The 25525-nt window shown below is 40.1% G+C and overlaps 1 protein-coding gene across 1 annotated transcript in view; it reads left to right on the top strand.

The window, feature by feature from the left end:
* The window catches only part of TRPM5 (transient receptor potential cation channel subfamily M member 5), a 42578-nt gene that overhangs the window by 16299 nt on the left and 754 nt on the right, over positions 1-25525 (top strand). Inside the window, exons 8-23 of the mRNA XM_086613162.1 lie at positions 95-213; positions 838-1188; positions 3329-3460; positions 4836-4959; positions 6989-7134; positions 7907-8019; positions 9409-9504; positions 12043-12301; positions 13577-13695; positions 14211-14343; positions 16751-16925; positions 19410-19578; positions 20244-20422; positions 21758-21890; positions 23940-24012; positions 25058-25148. Coding sequence (XP_086469288.1) covers positions 95-213; positions 838-1188; positions 3329-3460; positions 4836-4959; positions 6989-7134; positions 7907-8019; positions 9409-9504; positions 12043-12301; positions 13577-13695; positions 14211-14343; positions 16751-16925; positions 19410-19578; positions 20244-20422; positions 21758-21890; positions 23940-24012; positions 25058-25148 — 2412 coding nt within the window. The remainder of the gene's footprint in view (positions 1-94; positions 214-837; positions 1189-3328; positions 3461-4835; positions 4960-6988; positions 7135-7906; positions 8020-9408; positions 9505-12042; positions 12302-13576; positions 13696-14210; positions 14344-16750; positions 16926-19409; positions 19579-20243; positions 20423-21757; positions 21891-23939; positions 24013-25057; positions 25149-25525) is intronic.

Below are 25525 nucleotides of genomic sequence, written 5' to 3'. Positions count from 1 at the left end.
AGCTTGTCTTGCTAATCAAATTACCAATACTATATTAAATTAAACTTAACAAGTGTAAAGTACTCAGTTTATTTGCATTTCCTGTTTTTGCCAGCCTGTAAAAGTCACAGTCAGGAGGCTCAGGAATATCTGGATGAACTGAAGCTGGCAGTGGCCTGGAATAGAGTGGACATAGCTAAAAGTGAAATATTCAATGGTGACGTGGAGTGGAAGGTACCAGGTTTTATTGCCTTAGCAGACAATTGGTGTATAATCCAATGTGTATAGGACACTGAGATATCCTGATAGAAGACTTCTGTTCTTAACACTACCTGCATTCTCCACTGAGAGTTTGGGAGTGGTAGTGTGCTTCCTTAGGCTGTTTGTCTTTCTGGTCCCCTATATGATAACAGCTCAAGATAGAGGAATAATTCAGTGATCATGGTCTCTTTCTGGAGCTCTTTGGGGACAAGAATCTTACCCCCACCACCATCTTTCTGCATAGACCTTTAAAGCAAACAAACCTGAGCTTACAAGCAAAAGAAGCACATAGATATTCCTGTTAGAAGATGGTAGGAAGAATGTAACTGTTTCCAACTGCTGTAAAAATAGCCAGTGCGGTGGGTCCCTGACATCACCACAACTCCTACACCACGCTATTTGTGTTGATGTTTTAACGCTAATGCTTACTTAGACATCTTGTCACAAAGAAGAGTGTTCTGTTTCTCATTGTACCCACTGCTGACACGATGGAAGACAAAACACACATGTCCTCATGTTAAGTCTTACCTGCCTCCTCATCCATCCATGATTACCTCAAAAACTTTTTTTTTTTCCCCCCCCTTTTCATCTATCTAGTCCTGTGACCTGGAGGAAGTGATGATGGATGCTCTGGTCAATGACAAACCAGAATTTGTAAAATTATTTATTGACAATGGGGCTAACATATCCGAATTCCTGACATATAGTCGTCTGCAGACACTCTACTGTTCCATTTCTCAGAAATGTCTCCTCTATGAACTTCTACTGAAGAAACACGAAGAAAGCAAGCTGACCTTGGCAGGGCTCACTGGTCAACAGCATAAGGAGCAGAAGGAGACCTGCCCACTCTTCACTCTCAGTGAGGTCTCTAGAGTTCTCAAGGATTTTCTCCATGATGCATGCAAAGGTTTCTATCAAGACCTCAGACAGGGAGGCAAGAAGAGATCTGTGAGTTACAACTTTTCATCACCCTTTCAATTTAGAATTCAAAAAATTTTAACTAAGTGTAGCCTTTTCGGGGTGAGGCAGAGAAGGAAAGGGAAGATGAGAGAAACAGTCACTTCAGCTTCTCACTCCTTTTTTCAGCTCATTATTATTACAGCTAAAACGTTTGATCTTTTTAATCTCAAAATTAAAAAGGAAAAGAAAGGAATTTCTAAGATAGACAGGTTGTGATTCTTCTTTCTCCCCCTCTGCATATGGGATTTCATGCAAGGTTTTACTGTACCTTGAACTAGTGCTAAGATATGGCCTCTGTTTCAGGATCTGCACAGGCCCCTGTACCTCACACTCTTCTAACGCAGCTTCCACAGACCATTCCTCATTCCAGCACCCTGCATGTCAACAGTTTGATCTCATTAGCCTCACGTGTGTAAGAACAGATTCAATTAATGATATATGGGGAATAACAAGAGATAGATTTAGGTTTACTAAGGAGTAATTTGACATAGAAATAGCAGTCTACATTTCTCACGCAGAAGTACTTGAAAGACAATATTTTCGAGGATAAAGACAAGCAGGTGATGGCCATTTTCAACCCCAGGTCTGAAAATGGTAACCTTTGTATGTAAAGCTGTTCCCAGGTGTATACCGTGTAGGAGTGGATAATAACGTGCAGTGGATGACATTTGCCTTTAGACTATTACAGTCTCGTCACTGAGTGACATAACACACAGCAAGAAATAAGAACGATTGCGTGAAGTGGCCCTGGCAAACACCCTGGCTAACACATGACAAGGACAAGATGTGATGGGTGCCACTGTGGAATGTCTATAGCACACTGCCCACAGCTGTGCAATAGATATATCATCATTTTTGCATTTTGATGGTGTATTTAACATTGAAACTTCTAAGTACCAAAGTTCTTGCAAGAGCATTGGAAATAAGTTTGGACGTATGATTTCAAAACAGAGAGGTATAGAGAAATTTCATTAAGATCAGTGTTTTAGAGAAACTAAACAATTAAAACTTTTTATATTGCCAAGTTCTAGTTTAATCTTGAAACTGTTTAAACTAAAAAAAAAATAAAATAAATGCTCACTCAAGAGCTTAAATCACTTTTGCTTTGATAAAGCCTAGCTAAATTAATTAGTAGGATGAAAAGCTAAGTTTGAATCTAGTCAGGATTTCTTTGCTCACAAAGAAAGACAGTTCGGGGCAATACCTTTGAAATCATTAAGCAGACTCCAGACTTAGAAATTTTACAGAAACAAAAATTTGTCCCTGAAACCTCACTTACCATTGTAAGGTTTGGCAGTAGGTGAGCTAAAGCTCACTATAAACTGAAAAGAAAACCAAAACAACAACAAACCACCAACACCCCTCCAAAAATGCCATTAAAATAAACTTGAACAGAATCCCATAGCTTAAGTGATTTAAAAAAAAATCCTCACAAAAACTTGTTTTATAAAAAAAAAATCCACTCTGGCTGCTGCTAATCAACACAATAGATATAAAGGCACTTTAAAAATATACTTAAAACTCAGAACTTGACCCAAGTTGCCATACTTCCTCCTGAGAGATTTTATCAAATGCTAAAGGCATAAGCAGTGTTGCACTTAAAATATTCCCTGCGTGAGGGAGAAGTTCCTCAAAGGAAAGACGAAAAAGAGGGCATTTGACATACTCTATTCTTGTCCTGTACAGGGCCTTGGTGAGATTTATTTCTGTTGAAATAAAATGCCTTTTGTTCCCTTTTCTCTGAAACCACATCCTCTGTGGCAGTTGAGCAGAATCCAACATAAGTGGAGGCAAGCTCGGATTAGTTAATCACAGGGTTGTCTTGTATGATATTACACACCAGCGGTGAAACCCTGGCCTTACTAAAGCCAGTGAGAGCTTCAGCATCCTCTCCAATGGAGTTACGGTTTCATCCAGAATGTTCTCACACATATTAAGTTATATCAGGGACACAAGGGTCCTTTGACTTAGTACAGAATGAACTAATTACCTCTCAGTCCTGCAGAAAAGAAAAAGGAAAATCCAAAGAATATGAAGGAGCTGGCAAGGCCAAGAGCAGCTTAGATCATGTCATTTGCATGGAACGAGACTGTGAAGCAGGTTTTAATTTCTACAAACCATGTTTCAGGACAAAACGAACACAAAGCGATTACCTGGGCCCTTGGATATGAACCAGAAAAGCGAAAATCCTTGGAGGGATTTGTTTATATGGGCAGTACTTCAAAACCGGCACAAGATGGCAAACTATTTCTGGGCTATGGTAAGCTTTGTGCTGTAGCTGCTTCAGGTGAAATATTGGGACATTTCAAGTACATGAGATTTTTTTTTTGCTCAGCCTTGCAGCTCAGATGACAGATAGGTTTGTTTCAAAAATACAAGACATGGTATTTACAGGGCCTTTCATCTCCGTGTGGCTCATGCCAGCCAGAGAGGGAGGGCAGATGTCAATCAGCCCAGCCTGAAACACTGCTGATGGACTTCAGCTTCAGAGCTGACCCTCCTCTCCCTGGCTGCTGCCAACTCGACACTCTCAGCCTTGGGCTTTGTTCCTTCTACAATAGGTCAATTGTTTGGGTTCTGGCGTGATCGAGAGGGGAAGACGGCGCAATGGAGCATCTTTAGCTTACGTGCTGTATGCATGGGGAGCAACAGCAGCACGCTCTCAAAGGCTGAGCTTCAAGCTGGCATAATTGGCTCCTGTTTTACAGCCCTCCACAACCCAGGCCCTGTCTCGTGCATCTGGAGCGCAACGCCATAGCTTCCCCCCAACCAGAGCCAGACACGGCTATCAAGCTCCATCACTGAGCTTCCAGGCAGCACGGGGGGTGTCACGGGGAGGGACAAACCACAGCACAGCCAGCAAGCGTGTGCATGCAGACACATCTGCACCTTGCAGGGCCTTGTGTTTGTGAAGCCCTGTTACCAGAAGGCACGTTTCCCTGCCACTGCTGTGTTTCTGCCAGCTGTGCTCCTTCCTTGCCCCTATGTCCTCATGCAGGGTCTCAGCACAGCCACGTTCGAACTGTCTTGGCACTGTAAGGCTGTTTTGCTCTATTTCCATAACACATTCTTCTCCTTCCAGTCTTTGACCGTTAGCCCAAATGAAGCCCCTTTAAGTCAAACCCAGAAGTCTCCAGCCTTATAAGGCACAAAACCTACCAATATGTGGTTTCCCATTCTCAAATACCACCAAACTGTCATATAGATACACATTTTAGACTTAGAATCATAGAATGGTTAGGGTTGGAAGGGACCTCAAAGATCATCTAGTTCCAACCCTCCTGCCATGGGCAGGGAAACCCTCCACTACAACAGGTTGCCCAAAGCCTCATCCAACCTGGCCTTGAACACTTCCAGGGATGGGGCATCTACAACTTCTCTGGGCAACCTGTTCCAGTGCCTCACCACCCTCTGAGTGAAAAGTTTCTTCTTTATATCTAATCTAAATCTCCCCTCTTTCAGTTCAAATCCATTGCCCCTTGTCCTATCACTACTACTTCCAAGGCTGTGTTTGAAGGAAGATTCTTTAAAGGATAATTTTTTGATGTTGTTAGATGCGTTCCTTAGTGGAGTGTCCCCAGTTCAGAAATGCCCTCCAGTGTACAGTAACAGCAGGACCCCTTTCAATTCTACAGGGTCAGGAGGGTGTAGCTTCAGCTCTGGCAGCCTGCAAGATCCTTAAAGAGATGTCCCGCCTGGAGACGGAGACCGAAGTAGCACATATAATGAAAGAGGCCAAGTATGAGCAGCTCGCTGTTGGTAAGTTTTAACAGCATCAAAAATTTAAGAAGTAACTGCCATTGGAAGGCAAGCAAGTGAAAAAAAAATACTGTTTCAGTTATAAAAGGTCAACTATTATGAATAATTTAGCAGCCTTGCAGCACAGGCAGTCTCAAACATTCAAATACCACAGAAGGAAGACTTAAAACCCAATCATTTTGGAAAAAAAATCAGTGTTCCAAAACCAGCCCCTGGGATGCATGAAAGAAATTACTCTTCTGCTGCACGTTGGTATTTTAAGCATCTGATCTTAACACAAGGTGTGTTACAGCGATGGGCAAGATAGAATACCCAAAACGCTCCCAGCAGCCTAGTTTTCCTGCAATATCAAGCTTGCTCCGTAAGGGCCAGTCGAGCAACAAATTTTAAGGTTTGTGTTCGCTGCCAAAAATAATTCGGGATTACCTCACCCAGAAGAGGGCTGACTGCACTGCACAACTGCAGCGCGGCTCGGACTGGTTTCGCAGGAGACAAGCCGCCCCTCCCTACGGCAGTCAGCACTCAGGCATCCGCAATGCCGGCACGCCAAGCCCTCTCCCCTTCGCCGGGCTGGAAAACAGAGGTCTGCACATGAGCGTCTCTGCTGATCCGACCTCAGTCCGATCCGTACGTGAAGGCAGCCCTGCTGCGAACGCAGGGCCTCGCAAGCGTCACACGTGGAAACGCAGAGGCTCTGTCTCTCCCCGTAGAGCCTGTACGCCAGGCAGCCGACGGAAGGCTCATGCAGACATCGCTGCATTGTTTATACACAGATCACATTTTCCCCTCTTCTCACAGGGCCATTATTATTTACATAAAATAAAAGTCAGGTTCACATATAATCACAGGGCTCGAGTAATTTAGTCATGGAATTACAGAGCCTAATCCAATACACAGAAGTCTACTCCTTGGCTTTGGTAAGTATCAGATCAGATCCTCAATTTTAATTTCTGGCTCAGATAACACTGTCAATATCAAGTGGAGCAAATATTCTTTAAGAATGATAAATAACCACATCAACTGCAGAAGAAGTCTGTATATCAGGTTACTTTAAGTGAACCTGATCCTTTCTCCAGCCCTCACAGTGTAACAACACGGAGCAGGCTGTCCTAGGAAAGGTACGGAGATAATCAAGTCAATCAGCAGAATAAAACAGACACAAGAGGTCAGATTTAGTCTAATGAGAAAACTCTGACTTTTTGGACTGTTTATCCTAGTTTCTGTGCTCCAGGACCAGCTTCTCTGGATACAGAACTACGCCACAACTCTAATACTCTTTTATGTCAAGTAGCTATGTCTTAAACCAAGGATTTAGTGGCTACAAGCCAAAGCTGAGTTGCTGCTTTTGTTTAGTCTATTCAGGAGTGGGGGCAGTGAAGCAGCTCATCCTCCAAAATGTAAGAGGATCACCCAAGAGATACAGTTTTGCTTGATATTGCCTAAAGCTCCACATGAGGCAGCTACAGATGAGGGACTGTAACAGGTACTGACACGTTTCCAATAAGTTTCTTACACTGACCGTAGAAGAACTGAGGAGACATTTCTCCTCAGATTAAACTACAGTAGGAAAAAAAAAAACAGACCCAAAACCCAAACCTGTTAGAGGCCCCCGGCTGAGAAGGGAGCATGCAGATAGAAAGAGGTGAGAGGAAGGTACTGAGAAATTTACTTCATACATTTCTGCAAATAGGAGGAATTTTAAAATTACAGCTGTTTTTTTTTTTTCCACCAAGGCAAATCCATTTCATCTGCCCTCTGCCCAACACACATATGTAAAGCCATAGTGAGTTATTCTTGTGTCCCACATCGTTCCTCTCTCCCTCCCACGTCCTCTTAGCTCTCTCAGGCTCTTTTCAACTACTTCAGCCTTGCAGAGGTCTCTGGTGCAGCAAGCAGCACCTGGCAGTGCTCAGGGTTTGCTGCCACTCTGCTGCACCCTACACACATCACACCCTTGCCTTACATGCATTTTTAAATTTTTTCTTTTAAATGACAAGATCTGCTTGTCTACGTTTCCTTCACTTGGCAGAACTGTTTAGTGAATGCTACCACAACAGCGAGGAGAGAGCATTTGCTCTACTGGTGAGGAAAACTCAGTACTGGAGCAAAACCACCTGCCTTCAGCTGGCTACAGAAGCAGATGCAAAGTCTTTCTTTGCACATGACGGTGTCCAGGTAAGATTTACAGACCCTTCCCGCACCACCTCTACCCCCAGGGCCTTTAAGCATGATATTGAACACAGAAGAAGATATCACAGCAACTGAACAACCCCATGAAATGTATTCCCTTAAGAGACGTTCTTCAGACAGGTGACTCTTCCCTCTCCCTGGCACCATACGAAGAGGATGTTATACCACATCCATGATAAAGTAACACAGTTCCTCTTTCCCCTCCCTTTCATCCAGTTGGCCCACAGACTAGTGCACTGAGGATAAGGTTTAGCCCTTATTCTATCCTGTGCTTTTTTTTCCCCCCCGTGCTCGCAGAGAAGCATCAGGAAAGCACTTCAAACCTGCCTGGGGCATAACAAACCTGCTCCAAGATATGAGGTAACTCCTTGTTCAGATTCAAGGAAGACCTCACTGATAAATCAAGTTACTATTCAGCTTTGCCCTCACAACCTGAGTTCTCTCCGCATGCATAAAGCTAAATTAAAAGTGATGGTGCTTTTAGCTCCCAGTGCCTGACGTGCACTTTCTTAGTACTACAGATGTTGCTTAATTCCACTTGACTTGCTGTTCTTTCCACTGTCCTCTTCATAACTCCTTGCATACTCAACAACATCTGCAGAAGGGCACGCAGAGCACCTGTTTGCTCTGAAAGTATGCCTGCTCTTCAGGTTCCCAGAGCATTCACTGTCCTAGGAGCCACAGAACATAGGTGCACTTTATCCACATACACGTTTTTTGAGATGTTAAAGCTATCTCTTGTTTTCTTGACTTTCAGGCCTTCCTGACAAAAATATGGTGGGGAGACATGTCTACAAGCACACGGATCCTGAAGTTAATCTGTGCATTCTGGTGTCCTTTCCTAATCTACACAAATTTAATAGCATTCAGGTACAAACATAACTATTTGGGTGCAAGACATAAGTAAAGGATGAAAAATAAGCCATAAAACCCATCCAGACTCAACATTTCTCACCTAAGCGATAAAAACAGTAATATTGCCTCACAGTGTCAACAGAAGGACGACACCACTATTAACCAAATCAGTTCTCTATGGGACTGATCCGTGTGTCCTGTGCTAGTGTCTATTCTAACGCTTAAAAGATCAATGCCACAGTTTTGCATAGATCACTTGCATTTTCACAGTCCACAGAAAAACCTGCTGGAATTCTGTCAGCTCCAGGTTCCACACAGCAATGCGTAGAATATCTCCAGGTATAGAACCACCTATTTCTAGATTTGGAGACACCTGGTTCAAACCTCAGTATCTTATCTAGAAGAACAGCCATCACAAAGCAGTATTACCAGCCACAGCCTTGATAGCCACAAGTCAAGCTTAAAAACACAGGACTGACATGAAATCAATTAATATTCTAAAATTCAATGTCTTACAAGATCTCTTTGTGAGTCTTCTGTGGGCATAGCTTCGGAGTTCAGAGTTTTCAGCTTTTTGTCACAGTGATGGCTAGAATCTTAGGTTTTCTTAAAAAACAAACAAATAAACTGAAAAGAAAAAAAAGGCAGCCAAGATGCTCAAGCAGTCATAAGAATTCAAGAACTGAAACTTTAAGAAAACTTTCTAAATTATCAAAATTGGCATTATGCGATGACATGCTATAATGAAATATATGTTTCTTAACTGTTAAACTACCTAAAAAGCAAAAGGAAAACTTGTTTGGCACTGCTGACTTGAGACTTTCCTTCTGCCAGTATCACTAAAGATGACCTTCTTGTCATAGTGGCTGCTAGATTTACAAATTCAAGTGATTTAATGTGAAATTTTGGCAAAGTTTTAACGGAAAGGTTTAAATTATGATTCATAATCAAAGTAAGCCTTTCCAGATTTGTTCTGTTGAGGACATTATTTGCTTCCTTTGCCTGGAAATGCAAGAGTTGACACCATGTTCCCTACTGCTTCTGGCATTTCCTCTCTTAATTGCTACTAAGAGTAACCAGGAACAGAACATTGGGGTATTGTCTTCTAGGACCAACTAAGGGGCTTATTTCTGCTCAAAGCTTAAGTAAATTGAGGAAGTTGAGCATCCTGCTCCATTTTTGTGAAGCATGGCAATTATGACTTCTCCGAATCTTGTCGGTGACTTCAGCCTTCTCCTTACAAATAAACAGAGTTTGCAGAGGTAAGGATTACACATTATTTAATAGCTTTTCAGTGGAGCAAGTCCAAGATAAGTACATGGTAGCAGTTCTGTCTGAAGGCCAATTTAGTAGTGAAAAACTGCAAACCATCATCTTTCAGCTAATGCATTTATTTCCTTACAGTGAGGAAAAGCAATCAAAGAACGAGCCAGAGCCATTCAGAGAGCTGGACAGTTTAGATACAGAGAGGACACTGTTTCTTTCCAAGGAAGAAGATAGGTAAGTTTAAAATAATTAGTTAATTTAACTTTTGTGGCAACAAAGAACAGGACACTTCTTGTGGATTAGTGACCAGCTAACAATCTAAGGAGCAGCTGAACGACCAAGAAAGTCATTACTCCTCGGAAAGTGCGGTGCCCTCCGATTACTAAAGTTGTAGCTCTCTAAAAAGAATATAGAAAATAAACAGGGATGTATCACTGGTTTAAGAAGACAACTTTGTTCTGAGCAGGTCATTTCTACAGAACAAGGAATTTGCTTAATACCTAGGGAATGAGAAAGCATTTCCCAAGATTCCCTTCAGCTCATGATGGCTGTTATACACCGGATTTGGGAACTAAGCCCTCATCAGATTACTGAGCCGAGCAGAAAGAACGTTCTCAGCAAAATCTTGCATTATTTGAGTGCATCACTACCTACTTTCCCACACAGGCAGCAACAGAACTACTTGTAAACATCAGTACCTGGGAATTTTATTTTAAGTCAGCTTCCCACCACACAATGCTCTTCATTTATATTTTAAAAGATGGGCCCTGAGGAACCTGAAGTACAACAACAAACTTATGAGTTAGAGGGAGCATTACACAAACAGGTCACTGAGCACAAAGCTTTTGTCAGTTGCTTGTGGTCACTCACAGATCTGTTATTCTGAACTTCTGAATCCTGCCCTAAACCTCTGCCACACACTCATCACCAAAACCTGGGAGGCCACAAGGACTTAAGCCAGGATAGGAAGACTTTCAATTAGCATGAAGTCCTCTTAATGGCTAAAGAGAGCTAAATGGCTGCTTGTATTAAGCATGTGCTTTTTAATGATTGAAAGAGAAATTCAGAAATATGTGAACAACAGTAGCAATGAAGCATCATCTGCAGCATGAAGTGCTGGACCAAGTCGGAGTTATTAGGTTTTGTTTTTACCTCTGGCATTTAACTGCTGGTATATTGAAGAAAATCATTAGTTCTCTCCCTCCCTCACCTATAAAACAGGCGTAAAAGCATCTGCCTCTTGGGAGCTATTTGTAAGCAATGTCATAAAGCACTTCCATATCCTGAGCAGAGCGTGGTTTGGACATTACATTATGTGTTCCAGTTGCTATTATCTTCACAATTTATTTTAACAAAGAGGCTCTCTCCATCCCAGATCTATTTCAGCATCTTACAGTAAAGCTGCAATTATCTGTTTATGATATTAGCCTGTTACCATGGGAATGTATCTTATGATGTCATAAACTGAGAGGTAGTACAGAATCAGGCACATCAAGAAGACTGGCTGAGGAGGAACGTTTCCTTGTAACAAATGTGTTTAATAATTAGTGAGAATGTCAGGGGAAATGAAAAACCAGTGAAGAGTCATTGTTTATTTTTTGTGAGGTGAAACTGAGAACATAACCTACTGGGCACATCCTTTCTTAGATATCACACCTCTCAGAGTCAGAATCACAAAATTAAAGATCCAATAACATCCCTGTCTTACACAGGAGAGCAATTTACGTGGAAACAAAACCTCACACTAAGATCAGATTGCCATCAAATACAGGGAACTTGCATTTTCTGCACAGGATAATTTCCATTGCCAATAGACAGCACTTCATGTCCCAAAACACAGCAAAAACAACTGTAGATGTACAGGTCAAATTTCCCTTCAGTTACCAAAATACTTGCATAATTCCACAGGAATCAAAGACTGCCTTAATAAATAATTTATGAGGTGAATGTTTTTTGCTAAAAGGCTTCTATATTACTTTCTCTGCAACTTACTCTAATTTAATCATAAAGGGCAGGATGCCGTGCTCACAGTTGTATAGAGGACTGAAGTATTCCTTCAGCAGTCCTCTCAGACTTCAGCAAGGATAGTCAAGAAACACATGCTTAGTATGATCCAGCACTTTTAAGACTGGGTCAAAAAGAGGAATTGTTTAAAGTCACAACAACAACAAGAACTTCTGCACACACACGCTGCAAGAAATTTTTAGAGCCAAAATTGTTAAGAACGGACTCACAAACTACATTGGTCATTTGCTTTGCCTTCCTGTTATTTAGGATGATCATAGAATGGCATAGGCTGGAAGGGACCTTAGGGATCATCTAATCCAACCTCCCCGTCATGGGCAGGGACGCCTCTCAACACAGAATCATAGAATAGATAGATAGAATGACGAAGAGAATCTTCATCATCATAGCATGATGAAGAGCGATTAGCCCACTTCCCCCTCTCCTTGTGTATTTGCACAGCATTTGCACTACACGCAGGAACACAACAAAGTTACAAATCAAATTAACGCAACAAAACTGAAATAACAAGAATATGCATGTAAGTTGGATCTGATTTTGTTTTTCAAAACCTTCTTTCTGACTTGAAATATTTCTGCTACAGTAATGTGATTGCTCTTCTACAGCCTTCCTCCTTGCCACTCCCAGCATCTGCCTATTACTATCTTACAAGAAGCTTTATAGGGAATATTATATATGAATCTATTCCCATGAACTAATTTTAGGAAATCATCACCAAGCCTACATTTTTTTTTGTTTGTTTTGCAGAGGAAATGCTGAATTGGAAAAGCAGAACCTTTCTGAAAACACCGTGTGGGCGACATTTGTGTTTACTCGGTGGAGAAAATTCTGGAGTGCCCCTGTAACTGTATTTATGGGGAATGTTATAATGTATTTTGCTTTTCTGTTTCTATTTACTTATGTCCTTTTACTGGACTTTAAACCACCTCCACCTGAGGGTCCATCTGCGAGAGAAATTATACTTTACTTCTGGGTTTTTACTCTGGTCTTGGAAGAAATCCGACAGGTCAGTAACTTACACCATCTCAGTAATAACACAGTAAAACTTGACGCAACATTTTGAGTAGATTTACAATCTGTATAACTGTACAAGCTTGAAGATTTCAAGCATCAGGTGCAGTTTTGCACAGAAGAACAACACAAACTTACCTCATGCAGAACACTTGACCTCTTTCTCCCAGAGCAAGCTCTTCCTCCACTACATAGACCTGTAGCTCCACCTCTGTTTTTCCGTCCTGCTCCAGCCGTAGCCAAGTCAAGTGGGCTACTAAGATTCAGGTGTCCCTCACTTTGCAAAGTATCTCTCTGATTTCACTCCCCAAGAACTAGGTCCTCCCGCCACAATTAATGTAAGTGGAAAGTTATATTCTACACCTGGAAACACTGCAGGCAATTCTGCATCCTTTTAAGAGATTCTTCCCCACTAGGAACTGTTTAAAAAAAAAACAAACAAGTAAATGAACTCAGATTATTTGTGGTTTTCCTAAAATACTTCTCAAGTCAAAACATTAGCTGATCTCTTTTTGGATTGCTTTTCTTAAAAAAAAAAAAAAAAAGAAAGAAAGAAAAAAAGACTTCTTTATTACTCTCCCAGTTACTGATTTTGGAATGTCCTCAGCTCAACAACCGAAATAATGTGTGAACAATGGTGCCAGTGTGTTGCCAACTGTGGGTGCATAAAGCCATTCTCTTTAGACACAAAAAAGCAGTTACAAACATTTACTCTGGAAGAACAAATACGTGTTCATTATTGAAGCAACAGGGACGGTGAAGGGGATCCCAGTGTGTTATAATTTTTTTGAAATTATGCAGCAAGGCCAGAACCAGAGGAGGACATGGAAAATATTTGGATCAAAGAACAATTCATTACAAACCTGTAAAAGATGAAGAGTGCCAAGCTAAAACCCAATTAAGAGACTCAACTCTTTGCCTAGATAATCAATTCCAGTATACAAATGCCAAATCTTCAATGTCTAGAAACTGAACTTTGACTGGGAGTTTTTGTACTGTTGAACAGCTTGAATGCTGACAAAAACTCAAATCAGGCCTCAAAAATTCTAAAGGCTGATATCACAAGAAAAAAAATACTTGATTTTTTTTCTTTTTCATCCAACTTTTGTGTTTTAAGACAGTAAACCGAGCTTATGCTTTTTTTTTTCCTTACACTAGGAATTTAGTTTTGCTCTTTGCAATGAGATGAGAGAGAAAAAGGAAACAGGTGTTATGTTAAAACTCAAAATGAAATAGTGAAACAATACCAACGATTATTCCTCTTTTTCAGAGTTTCTATACAGATGAAGACACAAATTTAATGAAAAAATTTAAACTGTATGTGGAGGACAACTGGAATAAATGTGATATGGCGACCATCTTCCTCTTCATAATTGGGGTAACCTGCAGGTATATAACTGCTGCTTGTGATGTGGTCAGCATCAGTAGCAAGGGCTACCTATGTCAACTGACAGCAGGGTCTCATGTGCATGTGGGGACAGGGTATGATATTTACTTTTACAAGCTTTGAGACATGTTTCTGCAATAAAAGCCTCTAAGATTCTGTGGAATCACAGAAGTTACTCTAGAGACCACAAAAGACATAGTAGTATATTCAAACACATGTACAGAAAAGCTGTGCTTTTTTTTTTTTTTGGCAATCACTTTTAGTCAGTCTTCTTTTTTTTTTTTAATCTTCAAATAAGTCTCATTGAAGCCAAGACAGACAATAGTGTCCCTCTACCTTTTGCCTGTTTCTCATCAATGTACAGACATTATGTTACATTCCTCTTACAGGCTTTTGCAACCACAGCCCTGCAGCACTTGCCTTCTCCTAACTAGGCTATGCCCAGAAACTGAGTGTAATATTTGAGAAAATACTTCTCAGCAGTACTTGCTGATATTTCATTTCATGTGTTCTGCAGGATGCTGAACTCGACTTTTCAAGCTGGCCGTACAATACTCGCCATTGATTTTATGGTGTTTACACTTAGACTTATACATATTTTTGCAATTCACAAACAACTTGGACCAAAGATCATAATTGTGGAAAGGATGGTAAGTGTGCGGTCTTGCTCAGATAAATACTTGTGCTTTCTAAAAAATGGAGAGTAGGAAATACTCTCTTTACAAAGGGAATCAGTTTATAATCTATCCTTATAAGTTTAAGGCTTGTCATTTTCCATATATTCCCTTATTTATCATGAATATTAGACGCAATAAGTTTGAAATAGATCCTTCCAAAGAGCTCTGTAGTGTGATACGTTGGTCCCAAGTTACTAATCGTTGTACCTTACGTAATCATTTATCCTCAGGTCTGGCAAGTGAAGAGTAGAGTGTCTTTGACTTGCTGCTATTCCTCCTATTTCATAAGCTGTGTGAATTCAGAGCAAAGACCTCGGACAGACAACAGACCCTTTACTGAATGACTCTGCTCCGCTTGGGAAAACAGATGATGTTATTTGCAAGAAGTGGGGAAAAAAATCCCTGTGAAATAGGATAGTTGCAAGTTTCCCACAGAAGTTATTCTTACTTTCACTTTGTAGCTCCAAGTTACAAAGAAAACGTATTAGCACTTTGTGAGCATATGTTGGAAGATGTTGATAAAAGACTTTTATTTATTACCACTCTCCTGAAGGAAATGAGACATTGGGACTACAGTTACTGTGCTTGAGTATGCATTGGTATGCTGAAGTAGCTTTTTATTTAGGCATGTTAATCCTCTAGGCCAATTAGCTCATGGTAACTGATTAATAGGAGTTCATCTAATTGTAAGCGCTATTACAGAATCTACAAATATTAGATTTGTGACTCACAGCAGAGCTCAGCAAAAGCCCTATAGTCTAAACAAGCCTATACATTGAATAAACATAACTACCAAGCTATTTGGATTTGTCTACAAATATAAAAACTGGAACTCTAACGTGACATTTGCTTGGAGTAGCAAAAGGGTAAATGGCAAATAAATATTTGTTCTCGCACATTGTCTAGCTAACAGCATTAGCAGACTTTTATGGTGAGAGAACGAGTCAGATTTACAGCTCCTAACCCTTCCTTGCTGCATACCAAGCTAAACCAGGGCCCTGAACAAATTTGGTGATGTGTCTACTATGTTGGCACCTGAAGTCACATGAGATAACACACAGATTAAAAAGACACAAATAAGAACATAAGCAGCCTAGACAAAACCATAAAATAGGACCTTTCCTCCCACCCAAGCCAACACGATGCCTTAGCTTTAGAAGTTCAATGTTGAACCTTACATCAAATGAAAGAACAGTGAAAGTTACTTCAGTAAATGATACCTTCTTGAAAGGTTCATCAAGTGGGTTCAAGCAAGATCATCTCCCTTACCTAAACAGAGAAACAATCCAAGATTGTCTCTTATTGTCTTTCTTCCTTTGACCTTGCTACAGAATTGCTGAAACAAGTCTGGTAGCTGCTAACATGAGGGTTCAATGCCGGAACAATGTCCCTTCACAGAGAGACTGCAGACTGGAAAAAAATATTTCCAGACTCGCCACTGCTCTCTCTTAACTACACCACCACTGTCGTCCTGCAGCATTGCTAAATTTTAAATCAGACAGAAAACAAAACAGATTGGTGAAAGTCAGAGAGACATCAACTATGTCTTGCCTGGCTTAGATTCTGTGTTTCTTCGTAGAACTCCAAGAAACCTCCTGGAGGTCTGAAATGTCTATGCTTTTGGGTAACTGTACAATCCAATAATCTAACTGAAATGAATCTACAGTCCCTAATGAACTCTGTCAGATTAGATGGGAAGAGGATGAAGTGCTTCTCTTCCACCAGGGAAAAATTATTGCACTTGAAATACGTTAGTTTTTTTTTTTTTTTTAAGTAAGTGTTTCAGGATTCAATTACTTCTGCTTCTGTAGAGAAACACAATGTTTAAAAGCAGGAAGTGCTGAAAACAATCCCCCAGATGCATTACTTAGCTTGAAAACCCAAAGCAGAAGCTACCTGATCCTTGCAGCCTTTGATGTCTGCTGTACCAGTGGCTCAGCATTCATCAATGAGCACCGACTGGTACCAGGATTCACTGCTGCAGCAGAACTCTTGTAGTTCACACTAAAGCAGTCGGTGGTACTGTGAGATCTCACAGAAAATCTGCGTTTAAAGGGTACAATGAGATTCACTTAAAAGATAAAATGTTTAATTTTTAAATGTTAAATGATTGAAAAGCAAGGTTTTAATTTAAAACATGTCTTTAAACAAGTTATCAAAGAAAAATGCTGATTACACATCAAGAACAATATGATAACAGCAAGACTAAGAGAGGAATTCTGTGCATGGAACTGGATCCTATTCTACCTCCTTTAACCTAAACAAGCTTGTAAAGAAACAGAATTATTTGAGCCATTTTGATACAGAAAGACTACCATTCTTTGACTATGATATTACAGTCACCTCTCCTCCTTTTCTTCCCTTCTCCTCTCTTTTTTAGATGAAGGATGTTTTCTTCTTTCTGTTTTTCTTGAGCGTGTGGCTCATTGCCTATGGTGTGACAACTCAAGCTCTACTTCATCCCGATGACAGCCGAGTGGAATGGATATTCAGAAGGGTGCTTTATCGTCCCTACCTTCAGATATTTGGCCAGATTCCACTGGATGAAATAGACAGTGAGGAAATTTCTTTACCCCCCTAACTTGGCCATTTTTGAATGCATACTTGTGATTAGAGCATGGAATTCCTTCCCAGAATTGTCTTGTTTCAAAAAAATATAATAATCTTTGTCTTGCAGGCCAAAGCTTTCACATCACTATGATATAAATAGCGTTTTTGCAAAGAGATAATGCACAGTGTGGAATTACATTAAAGCATAGGGGTTGACCCTTTTTAGACAAGCTGCCTGAAACATTCACACAAGGACTGGCAGTTTTAGAGGCTGGCACACTTTCTTCCATTTCAATCCATTTCCGTTCAGTTTAACCTAGACCCAGATAATTCTGTGTAAACTGAAATAATAGCATCTCCATACCTTTTGACAGTAGTTTAACACAGTAGTGTTAAAGCAGTACAGCTCTGCCCAGAAGCAAAAACGTATGCTTTAGAATAAATATTCCTCTAGAGCATTTATTGACGCTGGAGGTAAAGCTGCCCAAATCAAATAAAGCTAGTAACTGCATATGTGCAATATTTCAAACAAAACGACACCAAAATTATCACAAGAAACAGAAATACTTGGACATAAAGGTTCAAAGGCAATTCTTCTGATAGGTAAGCAAGTAAAATACAGAAGAGGTCATCTCCCAAAGAAGTCTAAAGTAATGCCGCAGCATTTAGCCAGAGTAACAGTGCTAAACGTCAGTGGCAATATTGAAGTAGGATTCAAACTTGAGGTAATATGGATGGAACAAAGAAAATCCCACAGACAGAAGCAAACCAGTAAGCATGCTTTCCTGCTCACTCTGCTTAATGAGAAAAAGCATGACTCAGAAAAGCCAAATAAGTCTGAACGAGAGAAGGAAGCAGGGGTGTGATTCATCTCACTTAACTTTGAATGCCTATGGTGTAAGTGTGGCCAGCACAATCAGTCACTTACTTCCATTAAAGTAATTGCAGAGAAACACATAGTTCTCAATAGGATTAATCTTATTTGGAAAGAGGTCAGATGTAGGCATTCCCTAGAAGTGTGTTTCTCTCTGTTGAGACTCCAAAGGGTGCCTTGAGCTGGATAAATAACTGGTTAAAAGGCGGAGAAAAAAAAAAAGAATTAATTACACAGGCAACTTCCAGAAGGAAGTCATTCGTCCTGAGGCCCGCTGTTTATTCTTTTTAACATCTTTATGAAACATATGGAAAAGACGACAGGTAATAAGGGGGACAAAATTTGCTGATGAAACTACATTACTGAGTAGTAAAGACTAAAGCTGACACCTAAGAGTTGCAGAGGATCCTCATGAGTGCAAAATCTTCAAATGAAATTCAGTGTAGATAAATATAAGGCAATGCACTTGGTGAAAGCCGTCCCAGCTGTGGTGAGCTTTGATATAACTGTGTGCTCTAAGGAATATGATCATGGGGTTATCCATGGCAGTGGGCAAAAGAATTATTAGTGAAAAAATGGAGAAACAAAAAGTAAGTATCATTTTGCTACTCTAAATTCATGGATTTAATTCATAGCTGGAGACAGGATACAGGGCTAGAGCTCTAGTCTGATGCAGTAGAACTGTTATTATAACCTCGACTGCAAGCTCAGATGTACAAAGTAGTTTAAATCTAGAATGAGGATCCCCATGCCCAGCTTTTACTGAGTTTTCTCCTCCAACACGTGTACCAGCATGAGGACTGTGAAGACACAAGTATGCGGGGGAACACAACTGTGAAATACTCAAAGGTGGTTTGACTTTGGGAACTCAAAACTAGTCTAAAAGGATAGAACCTTGTCAACAAAACCCCCCTTTGCTGAACATTACTAAAAAGCCAGCGGTGACAACCACCCTGCCACTGAATGAGCAGCCGAGTTCTGGAGGTCTGCATTGTCCGAGGGTTTTTAACCTCTTGCACATTAAAGCAATGTCTCTTCACGTACACAACACGATTATGTTTTCACAAAACAGAAGACGTTGGGTATTAGTTCATACAAACGATCTTTCAACTGCAAGAATTAGCTCAGTAGCTCAAGCACAGAACTGTCCTCTTAGGGTTAAGAAAGTCTCGTATGATTTACAGTCCTGCTAGTAGTCAATTAGGGCAGCACAAAAACACTACTGCAATATTGGGTTTAAGCTTCTCATGATTGTAAAATATTCAGAACCAAATTATGCTGCTGTTTATATGCAGCCAAGATTAAATCTCATTTCAGTAAGCAATATCATCGTCCTCGATCTGTATCTTAAGAGTAAAGGTACTCAACATACGCATCCATCCACGTCACCAGTTCCTAACAGGTTTAGAGATATTAATTCAGTTTTTGTTTGCATTGAAATAGCTATGAAACGTGTCACTTCGAACCTCAGAAACAATTTGTAATTCTTGCCATGCTTTGTTGAAAGTCAGAGATTTTGCTCACCAAAATACAATGCTTTTGTCTCCACTCTGAGAAATACATGTGGCAGTAGGATTTGTCGAAACTATTCTTTTCGTTCTCTCTTCCTTTGCAGCATCACGAATGTATCCCAGGAACTGTACACTTAATCCACTGCAGATTCTGCAGGACAACTTGCCATCGTGTCCCAATAGCTATGCCAACTGGCTCGTCATACTTCTTTTGGTCATCTTCCTACTAGTCACAAATGTTCTCCTTATGAATCTCCTGATCGCTATGTTCAGGTAAGAGCAATTTCAGTATCAAGACAGAGGCTGCAAAGGTTTAACTGAATGCCCACGTTTACTACGTTGCTGTTGGATACTCATTTTGGAACACACTAGCAATTTTCCTAATGAATATTATTTGGGGATTGACAGGTAGACTTCTGTGATCCTATAGTCCTTAAGTTCTCATCATCCTTACTCTAGCCACGTTAAAAACAAGAAGAAAAGAAGCCTCTTTTACTGCTAAAAATGCCATTAACTATGCACAGAAGGGCCTGGGTCTCTGGCTGTGCTGCAGCACAAGTCTGCAGGTGCAAAGGAGCTGTAAGCTTGGCCGACTTCACAGCGGATAATCTGCACGCAGGGGAAATGCTTGATGTCAACATAGCTAACATGTTCTTCGGCTGAAGAACTGACGCGGCATTTGCTGACCTTGCCTGAGTGAAGTGGAATTCGCTTTCTTTTTAAAAAAAAACACAATGTATTTTTTAACACTTGGAAGACTGCAACTGCAATTGTTTTAATATCTAAGAATTTGTACAAATTTTAGATTAAATTAACACTACTTGCTGAGCTTGCTGTTCCTTTTTTAAAGTAAATGTGGGACTACATTATGTAATAATAAGCTGTAGCTTGTTGTGGTATAAACAGTTACGTACTTTTTTCCCCCCCCTCAATCACAGCTACACTTTTCAAGTTGTTCAGGGCAATGCAGACATCTTCTGGAAAATCCAGCGCTACAATCTGATTGTTGAGTATCACGGCCGGCCGGCTTTAGCACCACCATTTATCATTATTAACCACATAACTCTGGTTCTCAGAAGAATCTTCAACAAAATGGAACATAAAAAAGAACATCTGGGTGAGTCGTTAACAAACATCTAGCAGCTGACACCCTGACACTCTCTTAACACGTGCTGCATAGGCAAAACAGAAGAGCAATTAGGATTTCCTTAAGCCAAGAGTCACAATTTATTTTAACCAAAAGTGCCAGGAAAGTATAAATGAAAAATTAAGGCTTATCATGTATCCTCTACTATAAACAGTTTCCCACAATGCATTTCTTTATGCACCATAGTTATTACAACAAAAGCGTCGATATAAAACTGGTTAAAGGGGTTTGATTTCTGAAAAGGTAACAGTGGATAGCTGTAACAAATAATGAATAGTTATTTAATTTCTCCTGAATTTTAGTAATTTTTAAGTACAGACAACCCTAACTCTAAAAATCTACTAGGATGAGTAGAATTTCCTAATACAGAGACAAGGAGAGCAAGCACACTTAGATAAATGGTGGCCCCTTAAAAGTTATAATTAAAAGGCAGATGAAGTTCAGCTAATTACAGAAGGCATTTGGGGGTTTTATACAGTGATGGCAAACTTGGCCCATCTCATTTAACAGTGTCTCATAATAAGACCTTACTACTCATGAGCAGGCTGGTAATGGGCTTTGGAGCAGAACTGTTGTCAGACTGGACCAATTCAGAGCCCTTTGACTGAGCTCCCTTTCAGACACGCTCCTTCTGGCTATCAAAGCATACTGCTGAAGATTCTTAAAACAAAACAAAACAAAACAAAAATTGTTTTTTCCCCTAAGAAAGCAAGTACCTGACCGGTCAGGTTATAGATTTATTTGTGTTGGAGCACGCAGCAAGTGTGCCCTTTGCTAATCTTTAGGAAGATACAAAACTAGTATGTTACATTCAAAATAGATCTTTGAAACTGAGGGTGTTGTTGGCTGAGACACTTGATAACAAGCTTTATACTTCAAGGTAGAAGGATTTATTCAGTTTTTCCTTCCTATTTATAATTGTTCTAATAAAGCAGCTTAGATGATAAAGTGCATCTGAACATAAAGCTCTGCTCATTAAATAATTTGGGGCTACAATACGTCAGAAGTGCAGTAAGGTTGTAAATGAGTTTAAATGGAACCACTGAAATTGGTCCATGCTGTTCTTTAGAAAACTCAGAGGACTCATATCCAACTGCAAAAAGGCCTATCACCTTCCATCGCAAGAAAAAAATGTAGAAAGTACTTTTTTTCACTGCATTTTCATAACACGACGCTCCTGCGATGCCAAAGTGGCTGTAATGGCAAGACTTGATTTTTCTTTCGCATAGCAGCCTTCCATTACTAGTATAAGATAGAAAGGAGTAAAATATAATTCTTAATTTCTTTTTTTTTTTTCCCCTACAGAAAGAGATCTTCCAGTTGGCCTAGACCAAAAAATTGTAACATGGGAGCTGGTGCAAAAAGAAAATTACCTTGTAAATCTTGAACAAGAAAGGAAAGAAAGCAATGAAGAAAGGCTGAAGGCCACATCTAATAAGTATGTTGTTCTGACCCACAACAAGCGTACCCTTGCAAGTCTTCAGCATTGAATGAGACAAACATTACATGTTTATCATACAAACCTTACAGTAAGAGTCCAACTAGAAGGCAGTCGGGAAATAGGCAGTCCATGACACAAATGTGAGAAGCCAGCATTACTACATATTACAAGAGTTTTTGGCACTCTTGAAGCACGTACCATTACAGACCTGTAAGCTCCAGTCAAACCAGCAGTCGAGCTAATGAAAATCACGTTCATGAAGAAACATAACTTTGCTACACTGCAGTGCATGTATTTCTATCCTCTGTAGGAATACAACATGGACTTTTGGATTAGACTTTTGAATGGCTTAGACTTTTGAATGGAAGTTTAAGATACCTTGAATTACCCCCAGCCCAAAGATGCAGAACAACAACAATTTACAGCTTTATGGCATGAGAGTACAGTTTTCCACAAGAATTAATGATATTTGCTCTAAAATTTTATTTAATTAACTGAGTTAATTTAATTTAATTCATTTAAATACTTCTCTAAAATATCTCCCCACTAGGAATATCACTTAAATTGGTTTACTATTCTAAGGAAAAAGTTCTAAATTGTTATTCAGAGGTTTACTCCTTTAAGTGAGACACAAAGTAGTTATATGCAGGAAAACCAGAAACATCTAAGGCAATACTGAAAGCCAGAGAGCAAAGCATTCTTTAAAGCTTTTAACACCTGGTTCAGGTGTTTCCTCTTACGATGAAACCGACTTCAAGTAGAGGCACAACAGGTGTGAAAGTTATCATAATGAGAAGGTTCCACGGAGATACTCTTGGGCTGTCGGATTTCTTTCTGTGCTGTCTTTCAAAACAAACCTCCATCTCTCTAACTCATAGAATAGCTGGAGACCAGAACAGCGTACCTGAGTATGTTGTTCCTGGAAAATACTCTTGGCCCTCTGATCTACATGGACTCTTAATTCATAATAATTTACAGTTGTTAAACCTTATTCTCATAAGCAGATCACTGACAAACCCCAGGAGTGAGAGCTCCGATGTCAAGATCAGGCAATGAATACGCGTGCGATTGCTTCCAAAGGGCACAGTTACATTCCTTCCAGCTTTAAAGCTAGAAAGCTTTAAAGACGGTACATTGCAGATGAAGTTACTGCTTGGAGGGGAGAAGGAAGAACCAGTCGGACTTGACAGTATTTCAGGTATAGCAGAGCCAGAAGGAGATTGGAAAAGGTTCAGATGAACACGACTAAACCCGTGGCTTCTTATCTTTGCTCGCTGGTGGTAGCATGTGTATTTGAAATCTTATTGCTCCCAGAACGCATTAGACCCATCCAGCAGCAGCTTTTGCACATAGACCTGAATGGAACATAACCTGTTAGAGGAAAACTTTGAAACAGCAGGTAGGACAAAGCAGAGAGGGATTTGAGGAGCCTATGGGGAATCAGACGCTAAGAACAAGGAACTGAAGGGAGAAGAGGTGAAGGATGCAGAAAGCGTGTGGACAATACGATGACTTGGAAGCACTATATGGAAGTTCTCTACACAGTCCCTTGCACGGAAAAAGGGATCTGAATGTCAAATCAGCTTCCGAAAATGAAACCTCGTATAAATTTGAAGTGGCTCATTTCCCCTGTGTTGATGGAACAAATATTGCGGCCTCAGTTGTCACACCAGGATCAGTTTACATTTGGTACAGGTGCAACATGAGTGGCTGGAGAGACAGAGCTGGACCTAAGGCTCCTTTCTGCTGTCCTGGATTTCCGTGGCAGCTGGGGCTAAGTGGCTCTTGCCAGAAGCTAAACAGTTGCTGCAATTTGTATGTTTACAATGAGCCCCTGGACAACACATGCATGAGTGTCCCAGAAATGCTGCTCTGTTCAATAAATACTTGCAGGAACACCTCAGCAGGACAAAACTTTTAGGGGCTCTGGGATGCCTCAGCAGCACAGAATTGCCAGTGAGGGGTAGTAAGTTATATGGTTTTGTGTTTTAGGATTTCTCCTGAGGCCTTTCCTTTTTGCTCAGTGGGTCTGCTTTGTTTCCACAGGGTGGATAATTTGTCTAAATATTTCAGTGGACTGAAAGAACAAGAGAAGCGGTTTAAAGTTATGGAAGCCCAGGTAAGTAATACTTTTATAGGCATTTATATCAGCTTTAGGATTTCACCACGTTTCCCTCGTTTAATGGTGGTTTGGCAGACCCTATTCAGCAATAAAGGGAATGAGAAATGGATCTGTATTATGGTTTCACTTTCCTTATTATTTTCTCTCTGCGGATATATGTAAAGAACCATTTCTGACCTCTGGCAGAAAGGACAAAGGGAATACAGCATTTCTCACTCTCTTTGCTAGCTACTTGAGAAGTGTATTTTTACACTACACAAAGGAAGTTAATTTCCTTCATTAAGGATGCTTCTGGAAGCAAATGTTTTATCTTCCCCTCTCCATTCTCTTCCTTCTCCCAACCTTTTCTTTCTTTAAAACTGTCAACTTTGTAAATACCCACATTCTGTCTGATCTGACCAGACTAATCTTCTTGGACATCAGTTTTTCTAATTTTCTTAGATACCAGACACCAATGTCCCAAAGGGAAGTGTCTAACATACAAATGTGAAACACAAATAATAGAAGGAAACCCTATCCTAAGCTTTTGATGACAAACCCTCAAAATATAAACAAACATTTTTTAAACAGTCTGAAAACGCACAGCTACATAGCACAACTTTTATGTTTGCTTTGTCCCTAGAACTCTCCAGTGTAATTTTGGCCTCACTGGAAGTTCCTTATCTTAATACTTCCCTTAGAGTTTCCCTCCCCTTTCTTACCCATTCTATGGCTTCCTGGAAAAAGTCATGCTATTCAATGAACAATGTTGACACCAAATAAAGGTCCAACAGGAACATACAAGAAATACTTTAATAAGTTTGTGCCAGCTTGAGATAACGCAATATACTCACGACAAAAAAAAAGAAGGTATTTAATATATTTAATACAAACCTTCCTTCCTCCAAGACAGCTCAACTATTTCTTTAAAAAAAAAAAAAAAAATATGTGGTATCTCTGATGCTGCTTCGGTCAGCTGCCTAGATTGTCTTTCTTGCCAGTTTAAAAATGGATAAAGTACTACAAAAATTAGCTGATGTAGAAATCACTACTTGTTTTGTAGATTTGCTACTGTACAGCTGTTATCTCCTCAGTGGCAGAGGTTTTAACCAAAACCAACCTCTTGTGCAACCAACCAGCTCCAAACTATACAGGTAAGTACTGAAAACAAATGCAAGGGGAAAAAAACAATGGAAAAGAACCATATAAGGAGGTGCAAAGGAGTTTACCTAGAGGTAATGGGAATATAAACAACGAACAGAATAGTCATACTTCAGAATGAAAAAATTACCTTTTGCAGAACATTTAAAAGCTTTGAGGAAAGGACTGTTGCTTAGTGCTAGGCAGAATGATCCCACCCAATGTTAAGCATGTAAATAAGCGTCTATTTGCCACACAGTTTCTTGAGAGGATCGTGTCTTGGGGGTTTCTTGAGTCAATGAGATAGTACTACCAAAGTATTACCAAAACATTTAATATGGATAACAATAGCCTTTAAAAAAAAAGAAAAAAGAGCAAGCCTCCTACTTTG

The sequence above is a fragment of the Tauraco erythrolophus genome, chromosome 6, assembly GCF_009769465.1.
Source record: "Tauraco erythrolophus isolate bTauEry1 chromosome 6, bTauEry1.pri, whole genome shotgun sequence".
NCBI classification, from domain to species: domain Eukaryota; kingdom Metazoa; phylum Chordata; class Aves; order Musophagiformes; family Musophagidae; genus Tauraco; species Tauraco erythrolophus.
This window is presented reverse-complemented; position numbering and strand designations above follow the sequence as displayed.